Source organism: Myotis nattereri, assembly GCF_964212035.1.
Source record: "Myotis nattereri genome assembly, chromosome: 4".
NCBI classification, from domain to species: domain Eukaryota; kingdom Metazoa; phylum Chordata; class Mammalia; order Chiroptera; family Vespertilionidae; genus Myotis; species Myotis nattereri.
Window position 1 is genome coordinate 45,608,226 of NC_138079.1, and position 27,650 is coordinate 45,635,875.

Genomic DNA, 27,650 nt, shown 5'->3' on the forward strand with positions numbered 1-27,650 from the left:
CACACATTCATGTTGTTATGTCCCCCAAATCAGGTTCTGGAATTATTTTGGTAATTACTCCATTGGGAGAGTCAAACTAAACATTAAAGTGCTAGGACAGCCTCTCCAATTATAATTTCTCTCCTGATTTTACAATCCAAAAGGAGCTGCTTCTTTTACTTTGATTCCATATACGCGTAGTGTACAAATAGCATGTGATTTATGGCCCACCATAAGCCTGAATGCTTATGATTTACTTTGTATTTTTCTTCATTTTCAGGACAAGATGTTGATTAATATAAAGAGCATCTTATGGATGTGCTCTACCTTAATAGCAACCCATGCACTACGCAAAGGTGAGTGTCTGGTAATAATTTCCTTGTTGCTAAGCAAAATAAAAATTTGAGTATTGGGGCATGAAATGGCAATATGGAATCACTAGAATAAAGGATGATTTTTTTAAATCTATTTAGTGCTGAAAATGTTTAGTTAAAATATTATTAGGCTGAAAACTGGTCTTCAATCAATCAATCAATCAATCAAAACAAAATAATGAACAAGATGCCAAAAGAAACAGGAGGGCTTTCAGTAACTTCCCAGATTACTTCCAGGCTATGCAAAAAGGCTCCTACAACCATCCTTTGGTATCACAGGAGATTGGTTTCAGGACCCTCCACAGATACCAAAATCTGAGAATGTTCAATTCACTTATATGTCACTAGAGGCCCAGTGAATGAAAATTCGTGTACTTTGGAGGGGTCCCTCAGCCCGGCCTGCACCCTCTCGCAGTCCAGGACCCCTTGGGGGACGTTCGACTGATGGCTTAGGCCTGCTCCCTGGGGGATCAGGTTTAAGCTGGCAGTCAGACATCCCTCTGTCAGCCCAGAGTCCCTTGGGGGATATCCGACTAACGGTTTAGCAGGCCTAAGCCGTTAGTCGGACATCCTTAGTGCTGACATGGAGGCGGGAGAGGCTCCCACCACCACTGCTGCTGCGCTGGCCAGCCATGAGCCAGCTTTTGGCTGAGTGGCGCTCCCCCCTATGGAAGCACACTGATCACCAGGGGGCAGCTCCTGCGTTGAGCGTCTGCCCCCTGGTGGTCAGTGTGCGTCATAGTGACCGGTCATCTCCGGTCATCCCACCATTAAGGTCAATTTGCATATTATCGTTTTATTACATAGGATGGCATATTTGCATATAACCTATGTGCATCCTCCCATATACTTTAAATCATGTATAGATTATTTGTAATGCCTAATCTACACTAATAAAAGAGAAAAATGGTAATTGGTGTACGGCGATACTGTTTTCATTGGCTAATCAGGGCTATATGCAAATTAACTGCCAACTAAGATTGGCAGTTAACTGCCAACAAGATGGCGGCTAATTTGCATATGTAGGCACAATGCAGGGAGGCGAAAGGGAAAGCAGGAAGAAGCCCCCTGCCACTGACAGTGATCTGAAACCCAGGGGGGAGCTAAGAGCTGGGGGGCAGGGCAAAGGCGGCCCTGGGGCCGCCTTTGCCCTGCCCCCCAGCCATGATCGGAGAATCAGGCGCCTTTGCCACCCTGGCCAGTGATAGCAGGAAGTAGGGGTGGAGCCAGCGATGGGAGCTGGGCACGGTCGAAGCTGGCAGTCCCAGGAGCTAGGGGTCCCTTGCCTGGGCCTAAAGCGAAGCCCACGATCGCGGCGCCCCCCGCTGCCACTGCAGGTCCCCGCTGCCTGGGCCGGACGCCTAGGCCAGAGGCGTTAGGCCTGGGCAGGGGCGGAGCCTGCAACCGCGGGGAGCTGGGGGTCCCCTGCCCAGGCCTGACACCTCTGCCGGAGGCCTCGGGCCTGGTCAAGGGGCCGATCCGGTGATTGGTGATCGGAGGGTGATGAGGGTCAACTCCTCTGGCTGAGGCATCAGGCCTGGGCGGGGGGCGGAGCCGGGGATTGGGGGGATATGATGGTCCCCTTGCCCAGGCCTGAAGCCTGGGTCAGAGGCGTCAGGCTTGGGCGGGGGGTGGAGCAAGCGATCAGAGGGAGATGGGGGTCCCCTGCCCAGGCATGATTCCTGGGCCAGAGGCCTCAGGCCTGGGCGGGGGCCTGAGCCAGTGATCGGGGGGAGATGGAGGTCCCCTGTCCAAGCCTGACACCTCTGGCGGAGGCGTCAGGCCTGGGCAAGGGGCCGATCAGGCGATCGGAGGGTGATGGGGGTCAACGCCTGAGGGCTCCCAGTATGTGAGAGGTGGAAGGCTGGGCTGAGGGACACTCTCCCCCCACCCCCCACACCCAGTGCACGAATTTCGTGCACTGGGCCCCTAGTATAATATAATGTGAATGCTGTGTAAATAGTTGTACTGTATGGTTTAGGGAATAATGACAAGGAAAAAAAGTCTGTACATGTTCAGTATAGAGGCAACCATCTAAATTTAACCACATAGTACACATCAGCAACAACATAAGATTTAAAAAATTTCAATTTTCAGTTGGTTGAGTCTGTGGATGCAGAACCTACAGTTACAGAGGGCCAACTATATATGTCATTGGGCAATTTTTCCATCTTCTTCAATATTACTCAAAGACTTTCCTCCTTAAAAAAATAAAAGAAAGACTATCAAACTCTCAGGAGACTAGATTTTGAGGAAAACCAAGAAAATAAAGAGAAGACTGAGAGCCAAGTATTTGCCCCTACCTCCCTTTCTTCCCTCTCTCTCTCTCTCTTTCTCTCCCTCCTACTCTCCCTCCCCCCCTCCCTCCCTCTCTCCCTCTCTCCTGCCTTCCCTCTATAACTGGATAAGTTCACATGCACTTTTTTTTCTTAGCTTTAAATTACATATCCATCAAATGAATGTTTTATAATTCCAAATTTGTGGACTATGGTCCATGAAGAATGTTACTGCCTTGAACTTCAGTGATCTACTCCTGTCTAGTGTACCTCTCCAGAGTCAACTTCCACTTTTTTCTCAACTCATTCTACACTTCAGACTCTCTGAACTAATCTATAATTCCATCACACTTTCATATTACATGTCTTTTCACAAGTAATTTTTTCTGCTTGGTAGTCCATTCTCTTGTTCTTATACAGTTCTACTTCAACTCATTCTTTAATATTCAAAGTTTAAGTATCACTCCATCCATCCATTCATCCATCCATCCACCCATCCATCCATCCATCCACCTATTTATTCATCCATCCACCCCATCCATTCATATACAGTATATCTATCACTGTATTATATACTTTACTCCAAAAATAAGGGTTTTTTTAAAAACTAAAACTATGATCATAATTAAGAGATGCAATTAGTTGGGGCTAATTTCAGAAGAATTTACTTTTTTATATGAGAGGCAAAGTTGAAAACATAAAATCCGCATAAAACAGATTTACCAAGTTTATATTTAGGCACACAGCAGTACCTAGTTGTGAGTCAACACAAGTACTTACATCTTGAGTTTTTTTCCTGTTTATTCTTAGGCCTTTAAAAAGTCAATAACTAACATTAAGGAACATCTTGCATACGGGTTATTGGCTTTATTTTAATACACAAAGAGCTCTTTGCTTTAACAATACCCATTATATTGATTATCTAGCACTGATCTAGTTATTTGAATATTCTTCTAATATTAATAAATGGAGTCATGCATAGTCATGAGTAAATAAATGTGCCATGCCAGCACAGCCAGGTTCGCTGAGCCTGAGAGGGGGCAGTGAGGGATTAAGAAAAGACAGACAAGAGAATAAAGCTGGGTCTTGATGGGATGCTACCCTCTCTGATGGAGAGACAGCGCTGCCTGCAAGCCGAATCTTTATTTTATATCCAGATTCCACGAAGCAAAGTAAGGGGTGGTCAAGATATTTACAACATTCTCATGGGTTTCGAATCTATTCAGTTACATGCACCTGATCAAGCTTTGTTTACTTGTTGCATCTCAGGCAGCCTGTATCACTTAGCCACCTGGGAGCCGCTCTCCACAAATAAATAAACAAAAGAATAATGTTTATCACCTGAGAAAGAGATAAATTCCCATACTCTCAATCTGACATGTTTTTGGCCAAGGTCTCTGTGTTTATATGTGTGTTTGATCAAATGATGTAGATGGAATTCACATCAGCCTTCTTCTACAATTTTACTAACAGAGAATGAAAGATAATTGGTTATTCATTATTTATTTCTCTCTTACTGTATTCATTTAGATCACTAACCATCTGGTGGGAACAGTGAACTTTTTTTTAGCATTCATTTTTATTACTTGGATTGTCAGAATTTCAGACAAGTTCTTGCAGGTAGCATTTTTCTTTTTTAAACAGGAATAGTCTATAAACATTATCCTCTGAACTACTTAATTTCTTTCTTAAAATATTTAGATTTAGTGAACTTAGTTTTTGTGACCCAGTACATTAAGACCCACGATTTCATACACAAAAGAGCTGACCACACAGCTTTTTGTTAATCCTGGATTCTATATGGAATATATATTTATATCTAGCTAACCAAAGCTTTTACTTTTCTTGTACCTATAAACATCCAGGACAATACACAGCCCTTGGAAAGTTTTCCTTTTGACATCATTTTGTTCCAATATGTCTTTTCATTACCACAGAGTTATTAAGAAATGCTCTAAGTTTCTGAAACCTCCCGATTGGATAGATTGGGCTGAATCTCATTTCTGCCCCTACACATCTAAAACTATGAAAAGAACTATCATTTAGTAATAAATATTAAGAAACTGGAAGTCACTTACCCTAGAACAGTGGTCGGCAAACTGCGGCTCGCGAGCCACATGCAGCTCTTTGGCCCCTTGAGTGTGACCACAAAGTTTCAATTGCACTGTACGTGCACGCCCGCACGTGGTATTTTGTGGAAGAGCCACACTCAAGGGGCCGCAGTTTGCCGACCACTGCCCTAGAATCATTTTTAAGGAGGTGATAAAGAGTCTTATAATTTATACCATCATTGAGGTTGATGATATTTATTCTCCATTATAAAAAGCAATACTTTATTTCTGGTGAAGTCAATCATATAAATAATTCTTCAGGAAGGAAGATAAGATTTTCTAGAACATAATGATAAATGTCAATTAGGAGATTCTTAGGTCATAGAATTCTCACCTCTTCCCTTCTCAGGACCCCTATTCTTGGCTGAATGAATAAATAAATAAATAAATAAATAAATAAATAAATAGTGTAGTCATTATCTCCCTAGAGGGTTCTGAATTAGTGGACTATGTACCAGGTAGTAGTTTCTCTCTGGGAGTCTTCTGTGGACTTTATAGATTTATTTTAAAGATCATGGAATTGCTAACAGTTTTCAGTTCAGAAAGTAATTTAAAAAACAGGATGGATTAGAAATAGGCTAGGTACAGACTCTGGAAATGAAACAAAACTAATTCAGGGACTAAGGAAGATCCTAATAGATACCAAAGCTGGAAGATTCCTTGATTAGGTGTAAGGAGATCTGTGTTCTGGCCCAGGTGTGTCACCAGCCAGCTGGGATCTCGAGTGTCACTTCCTCTTAGAGGAGCATCCTTAGTGAAGGATTGGACCATTTTCACTCAGGATGAGCTTTAAGTAAGAGAATTTATTTTGTAAGTCAAGGAGGCCATTAAAAATAGAATTATTCCATTGCTATTAGATTCTAAAATATTAATAGTGTTTGTAACATTTTAAAGATTAACTTAGTTCAGCTAATAGCACACTTCATTTAATGTTTATTTGATCTTGAGTGCTTTAAATCCTGTTTTGAACAAGCTTAATATAATTTGATAAAGTGATAAAGAAATTTATGACAGCAATGATTATTATAAATTTGGAATGGTTACTGGTTTCTATAATCAATACAGTAAATATAAAACTGTATTAGTTATTTTACATTTAATTGTATCACATGAAGGATTTTATAGGCCAGTCCTTCTGAAGTTAAATTTCAATCTCTGGCAATAGGGAGTATTTTTTTCTTAAAGATCATATCTTCACATCTTCCTGCAATTTTCAAAATGACTTATCCCCAACTGAATCCACAGGGCTATATTGATAGCTATATAATTTCTGATGCATGTCCATATTCACATGTGTGTTACCAACACCTTTGACCATTAACATACTAAGTGTTAGATATACATCATTTGGTTAATTAAAAATCATTATTTCACTCCACCTAGTGGCTACTATTAACTTGTTCATCATATTTTCATTAAGTGTAAGTTGCTTGTATATTAATAATAATTTCTATTATTACCAAAATATTGTCTGGCCAATTAGTAGACACTGGAAGATGGGGCTAGGGTGAGGAGGGAGTGAACGAAAATTTCTTTTGCATGTAATAGTGTTAAATTGTAGCCAATGCCTTCTTTCTCATTAAAAGTTTAAAGGCTTAAACAGAAAGACATTGTGCTGATTAATACTTTAGGACGGTTATGTGAACAGCTGCCAACTTTCCCCCAGGATATAATCTAGAGGTAATGTTTCACTGCAAAGTGATTGCAGCTGGATTTGTCATTATGATGAAAGCCTTTGGTTCAAACCCTGAACCAAAAAGGGTCCCTCCAAGTGTTAGACTTGCCCCGCTCCAGTCTCCAGAAGTAGTTTTTTAATTTTCACTTCCTCTTTGAGTTTTATTTTCATTTCCTTGAAGGTAATGTGGCAGTTATCTTAACAAACATTTTTCATCTTCTGACCTGTGACATAAATTTACCTTTTAACTGCTCTTTCTAGTATTGTTTTAGTCCTTTCAACCTGCATGGCTGATTCTAATCTTATTTTGGCCTTGATTACTTGCTGTCCTATACTTGCCTTATAGTATTACTTATTTGTTCATGTTAAACACTGAATTGCAAATAATTTAAAATTAATGTCGTAAATGAACATTATTTATCCCTGTCTTTGTTATGAACATTATTGAAATTATATACTATTCTCTATGTAGAAAATCATTCTCATTATTTCGTACTAGAGGCCTGGGGCATGAAATTCATGCACTGGGTGGGGGGGGGGGGCGCGTTACCTCAGCATGACCTGTGCCCTCTCTCAGTCCAGGAGCCCTCAGGGGATGTACAACTGCCAGCTTAGGCCTGCTCCTTGCAGGACATTCTTCGCACTACTGTGGAGGCAGGAGAGGCTCCCGCCACCACCGCCGCTGCGCTGGCCACCCGTGAGCTTGGCTCAGGGCTTCTGGCTGAGTGGTGCTCCCCCTGTGGGAGTGCATTGACCACCAGGGGCCAGCTCCTGTGTTGAGCATCTGCCCCCTGGTGGTCAGTGCGTGTCATAGCGACCGGTCATTCTGCCATTCAGTCAGTTTGCATATTAGCCTTTAATGCCTGCAGAATCAGGCCAAAACCAGCTCTCCAACATCCCCCAATGGGTCCTGGATTGTGAGAGGGTGGAGCCTAGGCCAAGGGACCCCATGGGTGCACGATCAGAGCCGGGGAGGGACACAGGAGGTTGGCCAGCTGAGGAGGGACTGTGGGAAGGCTCCAGGGCTTGTCCAGCCTGTCTTGCTCAGTCCTGATAATCCAGACCCCAGCAGCAAGCTAACCTACTGGTTAGAGCATATGCCCCCTGGTGGTTAGTGCACGTCATAGCGACTGGTCAACCGGTTGACTGTCTGCCTCCTGGTGGTCAGTGCATGTCATAGTGAGTGGTTGAGTGGCCTTAGCATATCATTAGCATATTATGCTTTGATTGGTTGAACGGATGACTGGACAACCGGACACTTAGCATATTAGGCTTTTATTATATAGGATATGGATAAGAGTTTCTTTTCCACTCACATATTAAATAGACTCAGTTTGGGCTTTTTTAGGAATGTTAATTTGGTATTTTCTCTTTCTTCTAGTCAAAGTGGAAAAAAGCCCACCTGTGAAGGGCTCCCTCTCTGGAAAAGTCAACCTACCTTGTCATTTCTCAACCATGCCTACCTTACCACCCAGTTATAACACCAGCGACTTTCTCCGAATCAAATGGTCTAGGATTGAATTGGACAAGAGTGGAAAGGATTTAAAGGAGACTACTGTTCTTGTGGCTCAAGATGGGAATATCAAGATTGGCCAGGACTATAAGGGGAGAGTGTCTGTGCCTACACATCCCGAGGATGTGGGTGATGCCTCACTCACCGTGGTCAAACTGCTTGCCAGTGACGCGGGCCTCTACCGCTGCGATGTCATGTATGGGATTGAAGACACACAGGAGACAGTGCCACTGACGGTGGATGGTAAGGCTTTTGGAATCTATAAGAAGGTAGTAAAACATGATGCCTGGTTCAGAGGTGTTGTGGAACAGTAACTCAACAGTAACTCTTGTTTGGGGTTTGGACAAGTGGAAAACTATCAGTCACTCCAACAGTCCACGTCTTTCACCGAAATGAACTGATATTTATTGGGGGTAGGGGAGCCAGGGAGGTGACTTTTTGCACAGCAACTTCAATGATTCAATGTAGTCTGTAAATAATGTACAATGATTCATTATACTCTGGAAATAATGAATATGAAGACATGGTATATAGTTCAAGATCATTACTTTGTTTCTGAGACCTATCAATGATAGCTTTTTAAGACTGTACATGCTAATCTATTTTATTTTAATTTTTACGTGTGTGTATGCACATATACATATACACACATATGCATATACACATATCCATGTATATACACACACGATAAAATCCCCTTTACTTCTTTTTTTCTCACACTCCTAACATTATTTAAAATCTTTGAGTTCACCTGTAAGAAATATAAATTTTATCTTAATTTACATTGAAGATAGAAGGCACTTAATAAGTACCATGGTACATATCACAGTGCCTAAAAGGACTCAATAAATATTTGAATTGGATCAAAACAAGAACTCAGTGAATTTTTTTAAGGTTAATACACTAGTTAGCCATTAAGTCCTGCAATGAAACATTTGGATTTTAGCCTTCTTTCAGTAGTGGTTTATATGTCATTTGAATTTAAGTTAGGAGACAAGGCAAAGAAAAATTGCTTTAATTGGGTACATTCATAATGCCATAGCTCTTGGAAGAAGAATATTTTGGCAAGTTACTAAGCAAAATTCTCGAACCCAGACATGATGGAACATAGTTTTCTTCCAACCTTCCATTTCCCTATATTTACCTTTCAGGAACATATACAAAGGGCTTTATTAAAACTCTTTCTTGTGTAGCCAAAAGGAAATACTTTAAATTTCAGATGCAACAAGTTAATTTTCTGGACATCCTTTTACAATCAGATTCTATAGCTCTCTCCCATAAATCTATTTTTATGTTAACCAGGCATAGACTAAATACTGTGGACTCGTCCATCTTTTAAGCTTTTTATCATTTATTTTAGTTAGCATAGAATTGTTTTGTTCTATTACTGTTTCTCTAGATAGATGGGTAATAGTGTAAGATGCACACTATATATAAATTTATACAACAATGTATATAAATATATACTATATAAATATAAATATATTAATATACATATATTGAAAATCCACAAAGGAGTTTAACAACTTCTTACAATTTTCATCATTAAAGAATTAGCAATGGATTTGCCCCTTGCCCTTCTGAAACAATGAAAATCCTCTGCTTAATCTCCTTAGCCCCATGAGATCTTCAAATTCTCCCAACAATTGCAGATACTTGTACAGGCTGCTATTCCCTGCCTTGGTCATGGAGGCCCCTTTGTGCGCCCTTACTGCCAATCGTCAGTGCGCACGGAAGATTTTTAATTAGCAAGAAGACTATTTGAATGTCCATCAACATAAGACTAATCCAAAACTGTTCAAATTCTTGCTTAAGCCTTAGGGATTATTACAAACTATGTCTCATACTTCCCCAATGCCACCATATATACTTCTTGGCAATTTCAGATTAGTTCTATAAAGGTACAAATTTCCTGAAAGGCATTTGATGACTTTTTCTTTTTACAATATTAGAAATGGAAAAACAAATGTTAGATGTCAGTGCATCTACGCAGGTCTTTTTGTGTTGGTCCTGATCCGGTGTCCTTATCTATGACATGGCTAGTCTGTTGCCCCATAGTTATTTTATTGGCACACGCCTCAGAGAGAGAATCTAAGGATGAGCATATCGGAGATTCTTATAAAAAGAAGTCAGAATGGGAACGATAGACTCTTGTCAACCCCAGTAAACTATTAGGAATAAAAGGAGAGTGGAAGATAGTTCAGAAACCAAAATGCATTCTGTGATGTGACTCAATAAAATCTTATCCATGAGACCCAGCTGCCCCGATTTCTATTTTCCAGTGACTTCTCAGGCACATTAGCTTGAGTCACTTTGCAGACTTATAGAAATAAGTCACCATATTTACTCCAGTTAAAAACGGAGATGCTCACCCAGCTAGTGTGGCTCAGTGGTTAAGCATCAACCTATGAACCAGGAGGTCAAGTTCGATTCCTGGTCAGGATACATGCCCAGATTGCAGGCTCGACCCCCAGTGTATGGCATGCAGGAGGCAGCCGGTCAATGATTCTCTCTCATCATTGATGTTTCTCTCTCTCTCTCTCCCTCTCCATTCCTCTCTAAAAATCAATGAAAACATATTTTTAAAAAATGGAGATGCTCTTGCTGAAGTGGGAGGAGAGGACTCACAGCTCCACCCCCAGCTGTTCTTTCCTCAGCCCTCTTTCCTCAGCAAGAACTACTAGTTTATGCAGCTCCTAAACTACAACAAAATGGAATTTGAGGCAAGTACCAGGATTCCTGACTTCTACCCATGGAATTGGGAGAACTTTATTTCAGGACTTCTTTGGGATAAAAGCCCTACATTTTATTTGTAATAGGGGAGACCCTAATTATGCTGGTCAGTTAGTGAACATGATACACATTTGAATAGTAGTTAGTAGCCTAGCCAACATTTTAAAATTCTTTACCTAAGTTGAATGTCATATCAGTCAAATAACATAAGCAATATTAATTACGCTTTAGGGGAGGAAATTGAGGCTCAGTATATGATTACAGACTTGTATATGATCAAGGAGCTAATTAGGAATTAAAACAAGACTTCTCACTTATACATAGTGTGATATCTTTTCCACCTAACATATTGTCTCTGTAAGTAAATATTTCATGTTGTATATCTAGGGTGTTTATGAAGTGATGTTATTGAATGTTCCATGCGTGTGTGTTTTTTGTTTTTTTGAGTTGGCTGTGGGAAAAGTCATGAAGTAGAAGCAGGTCTTGTGACCCCCTTAACTCTTTGTATCTCTTGCAATACCTACTCCCTTTAGTTGTCCAGTGTTCCCATGATAGTCTAGATACATCATGCATTAAGCCAACTATGCACCCCTTGGGATTTAGTGGCTTAAATCTTAGATTGTTTATGTGTGAACAGGAATTTGTGGCTAGGAAACTTTCTAATGGAGCAAAGTGGGACACCTAGGCGAATGGCATTTCCGGGGCTCCTCATATCACCATAATTTTGCATAATGCTACATAAAGTAAAAATAAAGAATTATCATGATGTTATTACCATGTTAGCAATTAATCTGATCTACTGCTCCAGTGAGAAACTTTGCACATTGTTGTGGGAGATTTGAACATGCCAGTAATTGTTTGCTGCTATCTTTGCAGGGGTTGTATTTCACTACAGGGCAGCAACCAGCAGGTACACTCTGAATTTTGAGAATGCACAGAAGGCTTGTTTGGATGTTGGGGCGGTCATAGCAAGTCCAGAGCAGCTCAATGCTGCCTATGAAGATGGATTTGAGCAGTGTGATGCAGGCTGGCTGTCTGATCAGACCGTTAGGTAAGATGTCTGGGGGCCACAGTTTTTAATTCATCAATTTGCGAGTGAGAATAAAGTACTAATTATTAGTCCTTTCTTTCCCAAGATATCCCATCCGGACTCCTCGAGAAGGCTGTTATGGAGATATGATGGGGAAGGAAGGTGTCAGGACCTATGGATTCCGTTCTCCTCATGAAACTTACGACGTGTATTGCTACGTGGACCATCTGGATGGTAAGATGTTTACATTTCTCTAGTGTCCTTTGAACTAAGAGAATTGAGGAAAGACAGGGAGCATGTTGGAATAAAAGATGTCTTCACGCTTGCTTAAATTCCAAACAGCAACATTGAGTTTAAATGACCATATGATTCTGTGGTGAAATAAGCTTAAAGTGGAAAGAGAAGGAGGAGTGTGTAAATGGTTATGCAGCTTAGAAATGTCTTTAGTTAATAGCAGGTTTTCTTTCAGTCCTGCTGCTGTTGGACTATTTCCAATACACTTTCAGAGTATTAAGAATAGAAAGCTGTCAGGGTGGTACCTATTTTTGTGAGAACTTCAGGTAAAATCCTGTGATGACAAACCATGGTGAATCCAAGTGCTGATAAACACCCTAGAGCACAACCAAACAACCTTAGCTAGCCCAGGAGGGTGGTCATGTTGCACTTCTGTTTATTTTGCTACCCAGATATTCAGAGCAATCATTCATTCATTTGGCCAGTCAACATATTAAAAAAGCCAACTACTTTGTGATAGGTACTCTACTAGTTGTTAGGGATGTGAAGCCAGGTAAGTTATAAGCCTTGCTTTAAAGATGCTTAGAGTCTGACTGATTTTAGATGATCACATCTCACTTAGCATGAGTTAGAGCTTCCTAAAGACAAGGGCTAGTTCAATAGTGGCAACATTATCTGAGGGATGCAATGAAGTTTTATTATTAAACATATGGAATACAAGTTTCTGTGACTTTAGAAATGGAGTTTCATTTATATCAACAGATATCTTAGAAGCCCAAATATATAAATAGAAGTATTGACTTGAGTTGTACATTTAATTTTGTCTGGGTACACATAAAAACAATAATCTCTTTGTTCTTATCTGTAAAATTAGGAGATTGGACTAGGCAATTGACATGGTCTCTTCCAATATTATAATTCTATGATTTTATGAATTGAATAAACAACCTCAGAGACTGAGAGCTAGGAAAGAAGCAGCTTATATTTTCCTGACTAATTTTGAATCAGAGGGGCTGCCTACAAGAAGGCTTTTGAGGTGTGTTTCCCTAGCATCTTAACATTCTTATTGTAACTCTCATTTCAGACTGGTAATGTATTTTCTAAACCAGAACTTCAGATACTAGCAATTCCCTTTTTGTGTAGGGACAAAGGGGAAAAAATACATGTAAAGTCCAAACTATGACATAGTTTTTTTTTCTTCCTTTACTTTAAGTTTCATTTAATAGGAGAGAGTTGGTAGGAGAATCTAGTTCTAGGAAATGAATTTGGCTATTGCTATTTCAGTAAGATAGAAATTTGTATAGAAATTCAGTAATGTGGAATTTTTATATCACTGTTGTTTTAATTTAGAATAGTATCTATCAGAGTGATAATTATAAAAATTTCTGGAGTTCTGATAAAACTAGAACTGAATCAAAGGTAGTTTTGAAAAAGTATACATAAGTTCTAATTACCTAAAACAGCTTTACCAAACATCATTGAAATGGTGGCTTTCAGGTACAAATTCATGGCCTGATCCAAATATGAATAATCATCACAAGCCTGGCTGGCCTGGCTCCATGGTTGAGCATTGGCCTATGAACCCGGAGGTCACAGTTCCATTTCAGGTCTGAGCACATGCCCAAGTTGTGGGCTCAATCCCCAGCGGGGGGCGTGAAGGAGGCAGCCAATTAATGATTCTCTCTCATTGATGTTTCTCTCTCTCTCTTTCTCCCTTCCTCTCTGAAATAAGTAAAAATATATTTAAAAACATTATCACAAGCCAGCCTACTTGATGGAGAAACAGGCTTATGTACTCACAGTGCTACCAGATGGATTGCCTAAAGGCCCCTCTGGGTGTCTGTTCTTCAGTCTTATCCTGATGGAACAACCGAAACCCCACTTTCTAAGGCTACAGAGTCCTTACATTTTTTCCAAGACCAGAGGACTTCCTGTTTCTCCAGGAGTCCTAGAAATTCCATGCCCTCTACAAATATATGGTTTGAGGTACTTTTGGCAGGACCACTGGGGATCTTTAGCCACCCTGAACAATTGAGATGTGGCTTCCCCATTGTCTGCTCAGATATTGCAACTAGTGTGTGAGGAGAACTGGGCTCTGTGGGAAGAGTAGCTCTGAGAGTGTGCATATACACTGCAAACAGAAGGATTTACTAGTCTTCAGAAGTCCTTTTCCACCTCCATAAACAGCACTTTGAAGGCAACTGTAATTTGTAAAACCAATCTATGACACAACGTAACCCAGCTGTATTTTATACAATTACTTGGGACAGATGTTCCACATATTTGATGACTGAAAATTTATATGTGCAATATAGCATACATTTAGTTTGGGTATTTATACCAAAGCAACAGAATTTGAACCTTTTTGTTTTAACCCACAAAAGTTGGAAGAGAAAGATAAAAGAATCAGTATAATTACTAATTCAAGCACTGACTGAAGTTTGTACCAGAAGAGTGACCAAGTTTTTATTTGTTTTGTAGAAGGAACTCAACAAAGTTGGGAGATATTCAGTATGTTTACAATGACATTGTGCTGGAAATTTTTTCATCCTTGTTTTCTGTCCTTTGGAATAATTAGCAAATTTTGGGTCACTGGGCTTTTCTCTCTTAACTTGAAATTGGACTGGTGGTGAGGGGTGGAGTGGGGAGGTTAATGAGTCACTTACAAGATCATTCTTGTAATGCCTCTCTCCTTCCTTTACTGAAGTGTGTGTGTCTTCCCTCTGAAGTAAAGACCACTGGCTAAATTGTGAATTGATAAACATTCTTGTGGAAAATTAACAATATAAAATTATATCTGGTATTTCAGTGCCAGATTGGTATAAGATTATTTGAAGTAAGCCAAAATTCTTCCTAAGATATATTAATTGCTATATTCATGGGTATTATAATTCCCACCTATATTTTATTATATTTTGACAGCCAGGTGTGAGTGAGAGAGGTGGTGAGGGCAGTAAAGATGAGAGATATTGATGTATTCAGAATGTGTGTCATGGAACATGGACACAGTTATGAACAAGGTACAATTATTTCAAATTGGAAGATATATTATTCCAGATGGTCTAATGAAAAACCCAGTGAAGTATAAAATGAAATCTAGTTCAAAAAGAAAATTAATTTTGTTTTAATGTAGTTATTTATCATCAAAGATATTTAGTTGACAGGATGTCAACCTTCTGTTTTGTTTTTTCCCCCCTTATTTCTTGTTTTATAATACCATATTCATCCTGACATGTATTTCTTTATAAAAGAGAAAAGTGAATCTGGTTCTTACTCTGAGGTGGTGATTATAACACAGTTATGCATATGAGTACAATATCCTTTACAGACTCAGTGCTTGCTCCCTCCCGCACCTCTGCTTTGGTCCTCAGAGAACTCATGCCCCTGGGCTTCCCAACATTCTGCTTGTCCCTGTGCCTGTAAACATTGGTTCCAAGAACCCATCCTTGGCTCTCCCAGCTCACACAGAGATTTCCTGGCTCGGAACTCCCACTTTTCTTAGACCTAGTTCCACATATTTTTGGTCTTTAATTATCCCCTAATTGCTTCATAGTCATCAGATACAAAATATTACCTACTAGTTTTATTTCTGCAAAACTTCTGTAAACTCCTGGCCAGAAACGTCCTCTATAACTTTCAACCACAATGAAGGACCTATTCCAGTAATAGATACATAATAATTACTCAAGAAATACTTGGTGGTAATTGCGGTATTTCCCCAAACTGTCTTTTTTGAGAATGCCTCCACCACTCTTCCATTTCTTTAATATCTCGAAAAAATGCCAAGCTATGTTCACCAAATTTACTAAGCATTTTTTTCACTTTTATTGTATCACCATGATACTAATTTTTCTCTTTAAATATCTCCTCTCACTCTTTTCTGTGATGTCTCAGAAAGAATCCCTTCCTAGAAATACTCTTTCCTCCTTTCCAGCCTCTCACAATAATTTCCCTTTCTTGTGCTGTCTGCTCTGGGATTGGTTCCTTTGTACCTACTCACAAATTACAGGTTAATTTTTCTACTTCTTCCTTGTGTCAAAATCCAGAATAGCTTTGTCTCCTCCATGACTTGTCTAATGCTTCCATCTCATCCACGTGTCTGACCTGGAATAAAATATAACCTTTTTGTTTTGTTATTATACGAGCTCGTGTAGATGTGAAAAGCGAAACTTTAGGTAAAGGCCTGAATGTTGTTGAATAGGTCTCAGAGCAGGGCTTAGCTCTGGCCTTTTTGGAACGTTTAATTGGACTAAAATTAGATATCAAATCTGGAAATTATGTGGTTTCCTGCCTGTAGATTCTCAGATTGACTTTTGATTTTAATAGAATTTGTAGCATGCAATCTACAGAATATTTCACTGATGGGAGTTATTTAAGAATAAGTAATACTGGGCTTATTGAGTTGAAGAGCCCTAAGTTAGCTGGAAGAGCTTCCTGCGCACCATGGGTCAGCAGAGGATTCAAATATTGATTCTGGATTACAGAACCGCTCCGCATTGATTGAGGTTGGTACCAGAAGATGCTGCAAACGTTCTAGCTACTCTCTGTAGACCTCACAGAATCATAGATCACAGCTAGGGCTATGCTTCTTAAATAGGCTTTGGAGACCAACATAACTTGTTAGGGTTTGAAACTGAACCGGGCGTTGTTTCTGTTAAGTGTTTGGTCTAGCAAAGAGCCACTGATGAAGGCCAGCAGGCAGGGCACCCTAAAGCACCTCTGGTAGACGACATCTTCATTCAGTACAGCTACTTCAATAGATTGACTGTGAGGTAGCCATAGGTAGAGTAAGGAAGGAAACTACTTATTATATGGCTGCTTGTCAGGCATTCTTTAAAAACCCCCTACTTTTTGAAAATAAGGAAACTGAGGCACCGGAGAGGTTAAGTGGTTGGATGTGCCCCTTTTTCTGTTCCACTGCAGTGAACTCTCAGGGCCACCAAAGGTTCCCCGGCAGAGCAGCAAGGCAGCCTTACAAACCAGGAAAAGCACAGTGCTCCACAGCTCCCCCAGATCTCTGACTTATCAGATGGAACTATGCAAATTCTTTTTTGAGTAATGATTGCCTTACTGATTTGACTACAATAATTGGAATTGTTGGTTAAATGTAACTCTCTTTTTAACCTTTTGAGGAACTGCTAGAGACTGTTGTCCAAGGTGGCTACACCACTTTAACTGTTCATCAGCAAGATTTTGGGGTCCTGCTTGTTTCATGTTCTTGCCAACACTTGCTTTTATCTGACTTTTTTTTTTTTTAATCATAGACATTCTAATGAGTATGCAATAATATATGCAATAATATCTGATTGTGGTTTCAATTTGTATTTCCCTGTTTGCTAATGATTTGAGCAAGTTTTTATGTGCTCTTTTGGCTATTTATATATTTTCTCAGATAAATGTCTTTTTGGAATGTTTGCCCATTTTTAATTGGGTTATTTTCCCTTTTATTATTGAGTTTTAAGAGTTCTTTATATACTACAGATTCAAGTGACTTTTCAGATACTGTATATTATTTACAAATATTTTCTCCCATTCTGTGAGTTGTCTTTTTGCTTTCTCAATAGGCCCTTTGAAACACAAAAAATTCTAATTTGGATGAAATCCAGTTTATAAAATGTTTCTTTGTGCTTTTGGTGTCATATCTAAGAAAACATTGTCAAATCCCCAGTCATGAAAACTTACTTTTGTATTTTCTTCTAAAGTTTCATGACATTTAAATTTTACTTTTATTTTAATCTACTTTGAGTTAATTTTTATACATGGTGTGAGGTAAAAGTTCAAATTCGTTCTTTTGCCTGTATATATCCACTTATCCCAACACCATCTGTTGAAAAGATTATTTATTTCCCATTTAATGGCCACATCCTTGAAAATCAATTGATCATAGATATATGGTTTTATTTCTGAACTCTCCATTCCACTCCATTGATCTCTATGTCAGTACCATATTGTCTTGATTACTATTGCTTTGTAGTACATTTTGAAATTGAAAAATGTGAGACTACCAATTGTGTTCTTTTCTTTTATTTATTTTTATTTTTTTAAATTAAATCTTTATTGTTCAGATTATTACATTTGTTCCTCTTTCCCCCCCCATAACTCCCCTCCACCCAGTTCCCACCCCACCCTCCGCCCTCACTCCCCACCCACTGTCCTCATCCATAGGTGCACGATTTTTGTCCAGTCTCTTCCCAAACCACCCACACCCCTTTCCCCCCCAAGAATAGTCAGTCCATTCCCTTTCTATGTCCCTGATTCTATTATAATCTCCAGTTCATTCTGTTCATCAGATTATTTATTCACTTGATTCTTAGATTCACTTGTTGATAGATGCGTATTTGTTGTTCATAATTTGTATCTTTACCTTTTTCTTCTTCTTCCTCTTCTTAAAGGATACCTTTCAACATTTCATATAATCCTGGTTTGGTGGTGATGAACTCCTTTAGCTTTTCCTTATCTGTGAAGCTCTTTATCTAACCTTCAATTCTGAATGATAGCTTTGCTGGATAGAGTAATCTTGGTTGTAGGTTCTTGGTATTCATCACTTTGAATATTTCTTGCCACTCCCTTCTAGCCTGCAAAGTTTCTGTTGAGAAATCAGCTGACAGTCGTATGGGTATTCTCTTGTAGGTAACTGAGTTTCTTTCTCTTGCTGCTTTTAAGATTCTCTGTTTGTCTTTTGCTCTTGGCATTTTAATTATGATGTGTCTTGGTGTGGTCCTCTTTGGATTCCTTTTGTTTGCGGTTCTCTGCGCTTCCTGGACTTGTAAGTCTATTTCTTTCACCAGGTAGGGGAAGTTTTCTGTCATTATTTCTTCAAATAGGTTTTCAATATCTTGCTCTCTCTCATCTTCTGGCACCCCTATGATTCTGATGTTGGTACGCTTGAAGCTGTCCCAGAGGCTCCTTACACTATCTTCATATTTTCGGATTCTTTTTTCATTTTGCTTTTCTGGTTGGGTGTTTTTTGCCTCTTCGCATTTCAAATCTTTGACTTGATTCTTGCGCTCCTCTGGTCCGTTGTTGGGAGTCTGTATAATATTCTTTATTTCAGTCAGTGTATGCTTAATTTCCAGTTGGTCCTTTATCACAACATCGAGGGTCTCATTGGATTTCTTGAGGACCTCACTATATTTATCGGCGGTCTCACCAGTCTTTTCGAGGGCCTTACTAAATTTATCAGCGGCTTCTAGACAGTTCTTGAGAGACCTTAAAAGTGTGGTTTTGAATTCTATATCCAGCATTTTGCTTTCCTCCATTTCTGTCATTTGTGTCCTATTTCTTTGTCTCTGCATTTTTTATGCTTTCTTGGTGCACCACCTAGTGGTCTTTGTGCACAGGCTTGTTGTAGTTAAGCCTTGATTGTTGTAGGTAACACTGAGGGGGATTTGACCTCCAGGCCAACTGACTGTGAGAATCAGCTGTGTCTGCAGTGGGAGAACTTCTGTCCTCTAGGGACGTGCTAATCTAGCCTTTTCCTGAGGCTATGCAGCAAATGCCTCTGTGCAGGGCTTGGGCAGGGCGGGTCCCAGGGGATCAACAGGGCAGGCGGAGCAAGCAGTTATGGCTGCTCTCAGTCCCGTCCCCAGAGGCTCTGCCTCTCAGTGTCCCAGCAACCGCTGCAAGTACCTCGGAGAGAAAGCTGTCCTCGAGTTCCGACCCATGCCAGACAGTCCCGCTTCTCCCGTTTGAGTCTGATTCCCCAGAGACTCGCCAGGAACTGGAGCTCAGAGCCTGAGACTCCCTCCCGATTGAAACAGACAACAGCGCCCTCAGCCGCCAGCCCACTCCACACGCACCTCCGCATTTTACTTCCGCACAGCACCTCTTCTGAGTCTCGGTATGCTTTTCTCTTTCCTTCTAGTTGTAGAATTTCCCCTCAGCCAGCCTTCCTGTGGTTCTGGGTGATGTCCATTCTGTCTTTTAGTTGTATTTTTGAAGTGGTTGTGCGAGGCAACAATCTCCGGTGTTTACCTATGCCGTCATCTTGGTTTTCCTGTTCTTTTCTTTTCAAAATTGTTTTAGCTATTCTTGGTTCCTTGAGTTCCTATATTAATTTTAGAATTAGCTTGTTGATTTCTACAAAGAAGCCAGCTGCGATTCTAATAGGGATTGTATTGAATTTCTAGGTCCATTTGAGATGTATTGCTATCTCACCAATATTAATTCTTTAGATCTATGAATATGAGATGTTTTTCTATTTTTTTAATATATTTTATTGATTTTTCACAGAGAGGAAGGGAGAGAGATAGAGAGTCAGAAACATCGATGAGAGAGAAACATCGATCAGCTGCCTCCTGCACATCTCCTACTGGGGATGTGCCCGCAAACCAGGTACATGCCCCTGACCGGAATCGAACCTGGGACCTTTCAGTCCGCAGGCCGACACTCTATCCACTGAGCCAAACCAGCCTTGGCTGTTTTTCTATTTTTATTAAATCTTCTTTCATTTATTTCAATGATGTTTTTAGCTTTCAGAGTATAAGTTTTGTAGTATTTTTATTAAATTTAGTCCTAAAAATTTCAGCTTTTTGATGCAAATGTCAATGAGTTTTTCTTTCTTTATTTTTCTGTTTGTTTTTTGCAAGTGTAGGAATACAATTGATTTTTATATATTGATATTGTATCTTGCAACCTTGCTGAATTTATTAGTTCTAATAGTTCTTTAATGGAATCCTTGGAACTTTGTACAATAATTTTTTTTCCATTTTATAATGTTACATTTAAAAAAGTATAAATGCTTGACATAAACTCCTTGAAGCATATGACAGTCATTTGCTTTAAGGTTTTGATGTCAAGGTCTCCTGGAGTTCTGAATTCAACGAGCTTCTTTGGAAATACAGTGGCTATTTACCTCTCAACTGTGAAACTTTAAAAAAACACATAACACACACAAAAACATAAAACTAGGCTGATCCTCCTGTGCTGTCCTGCAGCCATACTGTGCCTGTCAGACCAAATAACACATTCAATCTCTTATATACTTTGAAGACTCAGACACCCAGAAATCTTTTAGAACTTCTTTGTCACTTTAATTAAAATCTTACTGCTCTGTCAATGGGAAAGAATGAGATAACATCCTGAAAACCATACAAATACAGGTATGTTTAAATTTTACTGGGGCTTTCCCGTGTCTTTCAGCCCTTCAAATTGATGCACATGAGCTCTTGTGTAGTAGCACATTGACAAATACATGAATCCCTTTCCCCATGAATGTTATCTGATGTAGATAATGTTAACTGGCGATCAAAGTTGACTAATGACAATTCTCCAATAATTAATTAGAGGTTACAAATTTCAGAACTCAAAGTCTACACTTTCAGCCACATAGCTTCTACTTCAGCCTAAGGCGAGGAGAAGGTGGATAGGTGCTGGCCTGGCTGTCCAGTCTCATTGCTCCTCAAATCAGAGACATCACCAACCCAACACCAGAAAGGGAGGGAACCTGGAGGTTTTCTTGTGATTGTTAACAGAAGGTTGGTGTTCTCTGTGAAGGTAGAAGATCAAATCTGAGGGGCATTGACATGCTCTTGAGTCATCTACAAATATTGGCCCTTGAAAGCGTGTGTGTTAGGTGTTCACCAAGCATGTACAGCGGATGGGTTTCATGATCCAGAGGATAATGAGCATTAGCGTTCATTGCTTTGATCTGTGTATGTCAACTCAGGCAAAAACGAGACAGAGAGAGAGAAAGAGGAAGAAAAGAAAAGGAAACCTCCTTTGAAAAAACTTAAAAGTCCAAAACTTCAAAGCAAATAATAATTATGTTGAATTGTTTTTATCACCATGGTACTTGCCATATACTGTAAGTGGTTTTACTGCATGGCATTTAGAAACTCATTACATGTGACTACTTGCAGCTCACCCCATATATCCACTTTTGCACACATTTATTAAATTATATACCCTTTTGATCCAAATAGCAAGGAAATGTACAAATCTTGAACTTCCGTATATTGGAAAAAAAAATCAGGGATTCCTGTTCTCAGATGGACAAAGGGAATCATGATTAGTTTTTAAGAACTAATTTTCAGACCAGATAGTTCAGGAAAGATGGCTATGAGCCCAGGTAAACAGAAGAAGCATAAACATTTATTACACTACCCAGCAAATATATCCAGCTGGAAAACTGGTGAGGTCTCAAGTTAGACTGCCAAAGAAAGCAGCCTATCAGCTTCAGTCTAGGGAAGAATTGAGTATTATCTGTGATCTGCTGATGTCAACTTCCCTTTTCACCTTAGTGACCACAAGGAATTGTCAGCACGGGAGAGAGAGCCTATCCCACCTTTGCTATAGCCTGTCTTGTTAATCTTTCTGAGTTACTCCTGGCTATAAACTCTAGCTTTTGAACAGTGTGCATCATTTTTTTATGTTTTGATTTGTTATTATCATTGCTTGCCCTTTCAGTAGGTGTAATTTTTGAGTTAGCCAGGTAACAGCTTTTCATTTAGCAATCAGAAGTGATGAAAAAGAATATGCATGGTCAAATTTCTAGGGGGTCTTAGAGCAGTTAGTTGTCAAATTAAAATGTGTCTTTTTTTCTTAATAATTCTGATTATATTAATTCCTATGATTAAGATGAATTGAGTTTGTGGAGTATCAACGGATATTAAAGTCTCACCAGCAATGTCTTCCAGTTTCTTCCAGGACATGCCTGGGCAGTTGAAATATCAGGAATAATTCAGAGTCACAGTATTTAACTGGAAAATTTGGAAAAGTATGAGTTAAGAAGACTGCATATATGTTTGATATGAAATATGCAAATTTGTGTGTGAAAGCTTCTGTTCTACATTATATTTTATGTATTTTAATGTGAATGCATACGTATACACTTGGATGAATTCTTACTTATAAAAGATACTTTATGTATTTCTTTTCTGACATTTTATTTGCTCTCTGTATCCAGAGAAAAATGGAATATTGTCTCATAGGTAGGTAACATTTAGAGACATGTTCCACATCTGTACTCTAGTTACAGATTTCATAAAAGTGTCCTGTAGGTGCAGCTGCTTTGACAAGGGCACTTCTGGAACTTAATGGTGGGTTCAACTAATAAAAGCGTTGCTTGCCTTCCAGAAAGGCAATTGTCTAGTAAATCCAAAATAACATGAAATTGTTTAGTTACAAGTATTCAGGTGTAGACACAGAACACAGCCTTGTCCTGTGCTAATAAAGTAGGATATTCTCTCACAGAATGTTCCCTCTTCTCCCCTCTGCAGGTGGTACTGGGATAAAAACTCAGAGGGAACTTTTATTGCCTACATCAGAGGCAAAAAGGTGCCTTTAAGATGGCCTCAGGGTAGGAACTTACACAACATGGCCAATTAAGTCATGTTGGAGAGAAACTAAGCAAAGGTGGTGAGTTGCTTTGCTTGCTTCTCAGATGTTTGCTTTCTCTTTCTCTTTTATTCATTGGTTCCTGAATTGGCTGTGCCTCTGGACCTTAGATTTTTATTTCTTGGTGCATCCTCTTGTGATCATTCATTTTTGGACCAGGACTGGAGTTACTTTATTGTTACCGACCCAGACTTAATGTCTGTCTAATTTCATTCCACTGGGCTGTAGTTTAGAACATATAATTTGATCTGTAGATAATTCCTAACTATAGACTTAAACACTGAAAGTAGATCAATAAAATTTTTGAAAATCTTAATATTTTGACTGCTTTCTCAGTACAAAAGCAGTCAGTATTTAGCCCATGACCTGCGTTTTTCTGTGAGATTTGGTATGGAAAGATGTGCCAGCCCTAGCCGGTTTGGCTCAGTGGATAGAGCATTGGCCTGCGGACTGAAAGGTCCTGGGTTCGATTCCGGCCAAGGGCATGTACCTTGGTTGCGGGCACATCCCCAGTAGGAGGTGTGCAGGAGGCAGCTGATCGATGTTTCTCTCCCATCGAAGTTTCTAACTCTCTATCCCTCTCCCTTCTTCTCTGTAAAAAATCAATAAAATATATTTAAAAAATTAAAAAAAATAAAGATGTGCCAATGGTTTATTATAGAGGAGAAAGTCTAATGCTTTTATTGGCTGTATCTTGTTTTAATTTTTACAAAAAGATCTTTTTAGGAAATGAGCTCCTTCTGTGTTTGGCTTTAAAACTTTCTTAGAGACTTCATCACCACTCTGCCCCAGTGCCCCGCCCCCTGCTTTGCTCACTTGCAGTCTTTGAAGCAACCCTGGGTGGCAATGGACTTAATATGCCCTTTGCTTTGTACTCCCTTTAGTTATTTGGCTCCTGCTTTGATTCTGTGTGGTTACCTGATCCACTTACTCTGCTCCTATCTTGAGCAGGTTGACAAATAGGCAACCAGAAACTTAATACTAAGTTAGAGTTATGGATCAAGTGAGGTTCCTCTTCATTGAAACACATATGTCTCTTCTAGAGCAATGTTTTCAAACTACTCCGTGAGACAGATCCATGGACTATGAAGTAGTATTCTGTGAAAAAAGAATTATATGGTCAAATGGTATGCGTCTCCCAATAGATACTGTAACATTAAATGCTCTGAGAAGTTTTGCAGAAATGAAACTTGTCAAATGACCTGTATTTGTTTTTCTAAATGCGATTATGCATGGAACTCTTCTCTCTGGAATACCTAGTCACATCTCAAAGCTCACCAGTTTTCTGTGGAAGACATTTTTGGAAGTTATGTTCTTAGAATTTAAACTGTAAGTTAACAATATTCCTGATCCACATCTTCAACAAGTTTTTAATAGATTAATTCTGATTTAAACAGCGGGTCATCTACATTTGTATTATGTTAGATAAAAGTCATACAACGTCAAATGGGTTATCTAATTAAGTCCAGGCATCTAATGAATAAGAAAACACACACACACACACAAAAACTTGACAGAAAATTATAGATGCCTTAGAAATCCAGAACTCTTAGTAATATAAATTAGTTCAGTTACTGCTATCTGTGCATTACTCATTGATTTACCTTTGTGTTTGTGTGTGTGTGTGTGTGTGTGTGTGTGTGTGTGTGTGTGTGTGTGTGGTGGGGGTTGGGTTTTAGAATGAAACTGATGCCAGGATAGTCTGGCATATTTTAGAAAAGTACAAAGTGTCCTGGCTATAATAGTTTGGGCACTTGACTTATCACTTTGCATATGGATTCACTGTTAATCATAGGAGTATCAATATATAGTAAGTTAATTCTATAATGTGGATGCCTCACTATATCATTGGTTTTTTTGAAGTGGGCAAGGTAATGTTTATGTTAAGCAATTATGATTTAGGAGTTTTAGATATTTATTTTTTCTGGAGTTGAGTTAAAGAAAATTTTTCTTTTTCTTTTGAAATAAAACAACAATTATGGCATATAGTAATTCTCACCTTAAAGTAAACTCAGTGTCAGTTAAATCTTCCTTTTTTTTTTTTGTCTGAGATACATGAAACCCACTGGTGATGTATCTTTCAATATATATTTTTAAAATTTCATTTTTCTTGTTTGAAAAATTCCTACATATAAATAAAAAGAAAAATAGGTGGCCTTAGGGAATAACAGAATTTAATCAAATAAATAAAATTTTTAGTTTATGGGTATTGGATAAGTAGACAGAAATTGTATCCTCCAAAAAATGAATTATATAATTACTATTTTGACATAAAATCAGATTTAACATGAGTTTCTATATAGCTTCATAAGTAGATTTTTATGATTTAATAATAATAAGAGAATTCTCTTTTTAACCTGCCATCACCTTCTGAAACCTTTCTTTCCTTTAATACCCCGAACACGTATGCTGTTCGAGACAGGGAAACCAGTTACCCGTGAAATCATGCCGTCATTTTTCTTCATTAGCTCTTTGGTCTGGCCGCATTTGGAGACGTTGATTTCCCCTAACGGATCGACTAACATAGCTGTTTGGAGAAGCAGTTTTACTCAATTAATTATGTTTCGTTGCCCTGCTCTGGTTGGCTGATCATTCCTGTTACCTCAGAGGAACAGTAGTTTTACCTCAGAGTAGAAGCACCTCGCACTGCGGGAAACTAAGGCAACACAAACGATATGCCAGCTGTAATAACAAACGCAAGTGTTCCACCTCGGAGGGGAGGGGAGGGAAGCGGGCTGGCATGCTGCCCTCTCACACTGGCATTCCTTCCAGGCTTACTGCAAGTGCAGGGCGGAGTGAATGAGGCTGCGCCGGCAGCTCAGACCAGCCTCCAGCCTCGCCGGCTGCCTTTTCCCCCTGTAGCTTTGAGCCAAACCCATAGGTGAGATCAATCACCTGTCCAGACAGCAGCTCCCCACAGCCCCACCGCAGGATTAGCGTTCGTTAATGTGCTGCCTGGGAAGGAGGGGAGAAAAAGAGCACCTTGTTCCTTAACAAGAACTTGAAATGGCACTTATTTTAACAAAAATGACGGAATGCATACTCTGTGACTGGTATTGTGACCCTCATGCTTTTAAAACTTACTAGGGAGAGTGACATTGAAGGCAGGCAGGAGGAACTTATATTCTTATAGTGCATTTTTATTTATTTATTGATACAATATATTTTTATTGATTTCAGAGAGGAAGGGAAAGGGAGGGAGATAGAAACATCAGTGATGAGAGAGAATCATTGGTTGGCTGCCTCCTCCCCCGTTTACCCCCACCCCCACCCCCCTGATGGAGACCATGACCCCCGCATATGCCCTGACCGGGAATTGAACTGTGACCTCCTGGTTCATAGGTCGATGCTCAGTCACTGCGACAGCAGGCCGCTGGTGTATTTTTGAATTTGCGATGACTGTCCTTTGCTAGACTAGATCATTAAGGACAAACCTATTCACCTCCCACCTTATTTTTTTCAGTCAGCTAAAAGTCATTTTTCTTTCTCTTCTTCAAAGAGCTCCTATTTGGATTTGACCAAATTTCATCAGTAGCAATTTTAGATTTATAGTGAGAAAAGCGGATGTGTATGATTTGGCTATTTTTCCTATGACTAATTTTTCTTGTTTTATAAAGCTGTCACAGAGAGAGAGAGTGATGGCTCTATTCATTTTAAACAACAGCTTGTTACATCGAAGTTCTGTAACAATCCAAACTGTGAGAGCTCTGAAGTCCCAATTGTCCAATATCTCACAGACGCAGCCAGCGGCCTCAGTGAGAGGGAAACAGGACCCGCAGTGGCGACAATGATGGGCTATCAATATTTTAGCTCCTTCTCCCTTTCATTTCATGTTCTCCCTCCTGCCTGCTGTGTTTGCTTCGGTATTCTCTAACTTTGCCTCTGTCTTTTAAAAGGCCACGTGTGTTCACGTCTGGAAAGCATCGTTTAATTTGCATTGAATTCATTTCAGCCAATTGTTTTGTTAGTTTACCCAAGGAGAATTCCAATATAACAAACTGGCGTTTCCAGAGTATTTTATTAATGCACGTTAAATGATAATGAACATGTCCCTCATTAAATGGGCCTGGTGATGAGCAAAGCAAATGTTCAGCCTTTCTTTGTTGGTCAATAAACACATATAAGAGGCTCTCAAACTTCGCGAGAGCCCCTGACAGCTAGAACATGTAGGGTCTGTGTGAAAACTGGAGAAAGGAGTCGTCTGGGCAGACGGGTTGCAAAAGGTACTTACCCTGCACAGAGCAAGCTGGAAAAAGGCCCCCTTCCTCCCGGGGGTACTCTGGTGCCTTTGGTTGGTTGAGTGGGAGCTGATGGTCCCCATTCATTCTTGGTCCTGACCATGTGCAGGCCATGACCCGCATGCCAATCCCAGCAGCTCTGAGTCTGGG

General features: G+C 39.6%; 1 protein-coding gene across 3 annotated transcripts in view; it reads left to right on the forward strand.

The window, feature by feature from the left end:
- Nucleotides 1-265: 265 nt before the first annotated feature.
- Nucleotides 266-27,650, forward strand: part of VCAN (versican) — a gene marked incomplete at its 5' end in the record, with an annotated part of 94,385 nt that continues 67,000 nt past the window's right edge. For 2 of the 3 annotated variants that reach the window (XM_081090395.1, XM_081090397.1), the window contains 4 exons: nucleotides 266-335; nucleotides 7,797-8,171; nucleotides 11,538-11,712; nucleotides 11,798-11,925. In XM_081090395.1, coding sequence (XP_080946521.1) covers nucleotides 266-335; nucleotides 7,797-8,171; nucleotides 11,538-11,712; nucleotides 11,798-11,925 — 748 coding nt within the window. The remainder of the gene's footprint in view (nucleotides 336-7,796; nucleotides 8,172-11,537; nucleotides 11,713-11,797; nucleotides 11,926-27,650) is intronic. The other variant, XM_081090396.1, reaches the window with a different exon arrangement.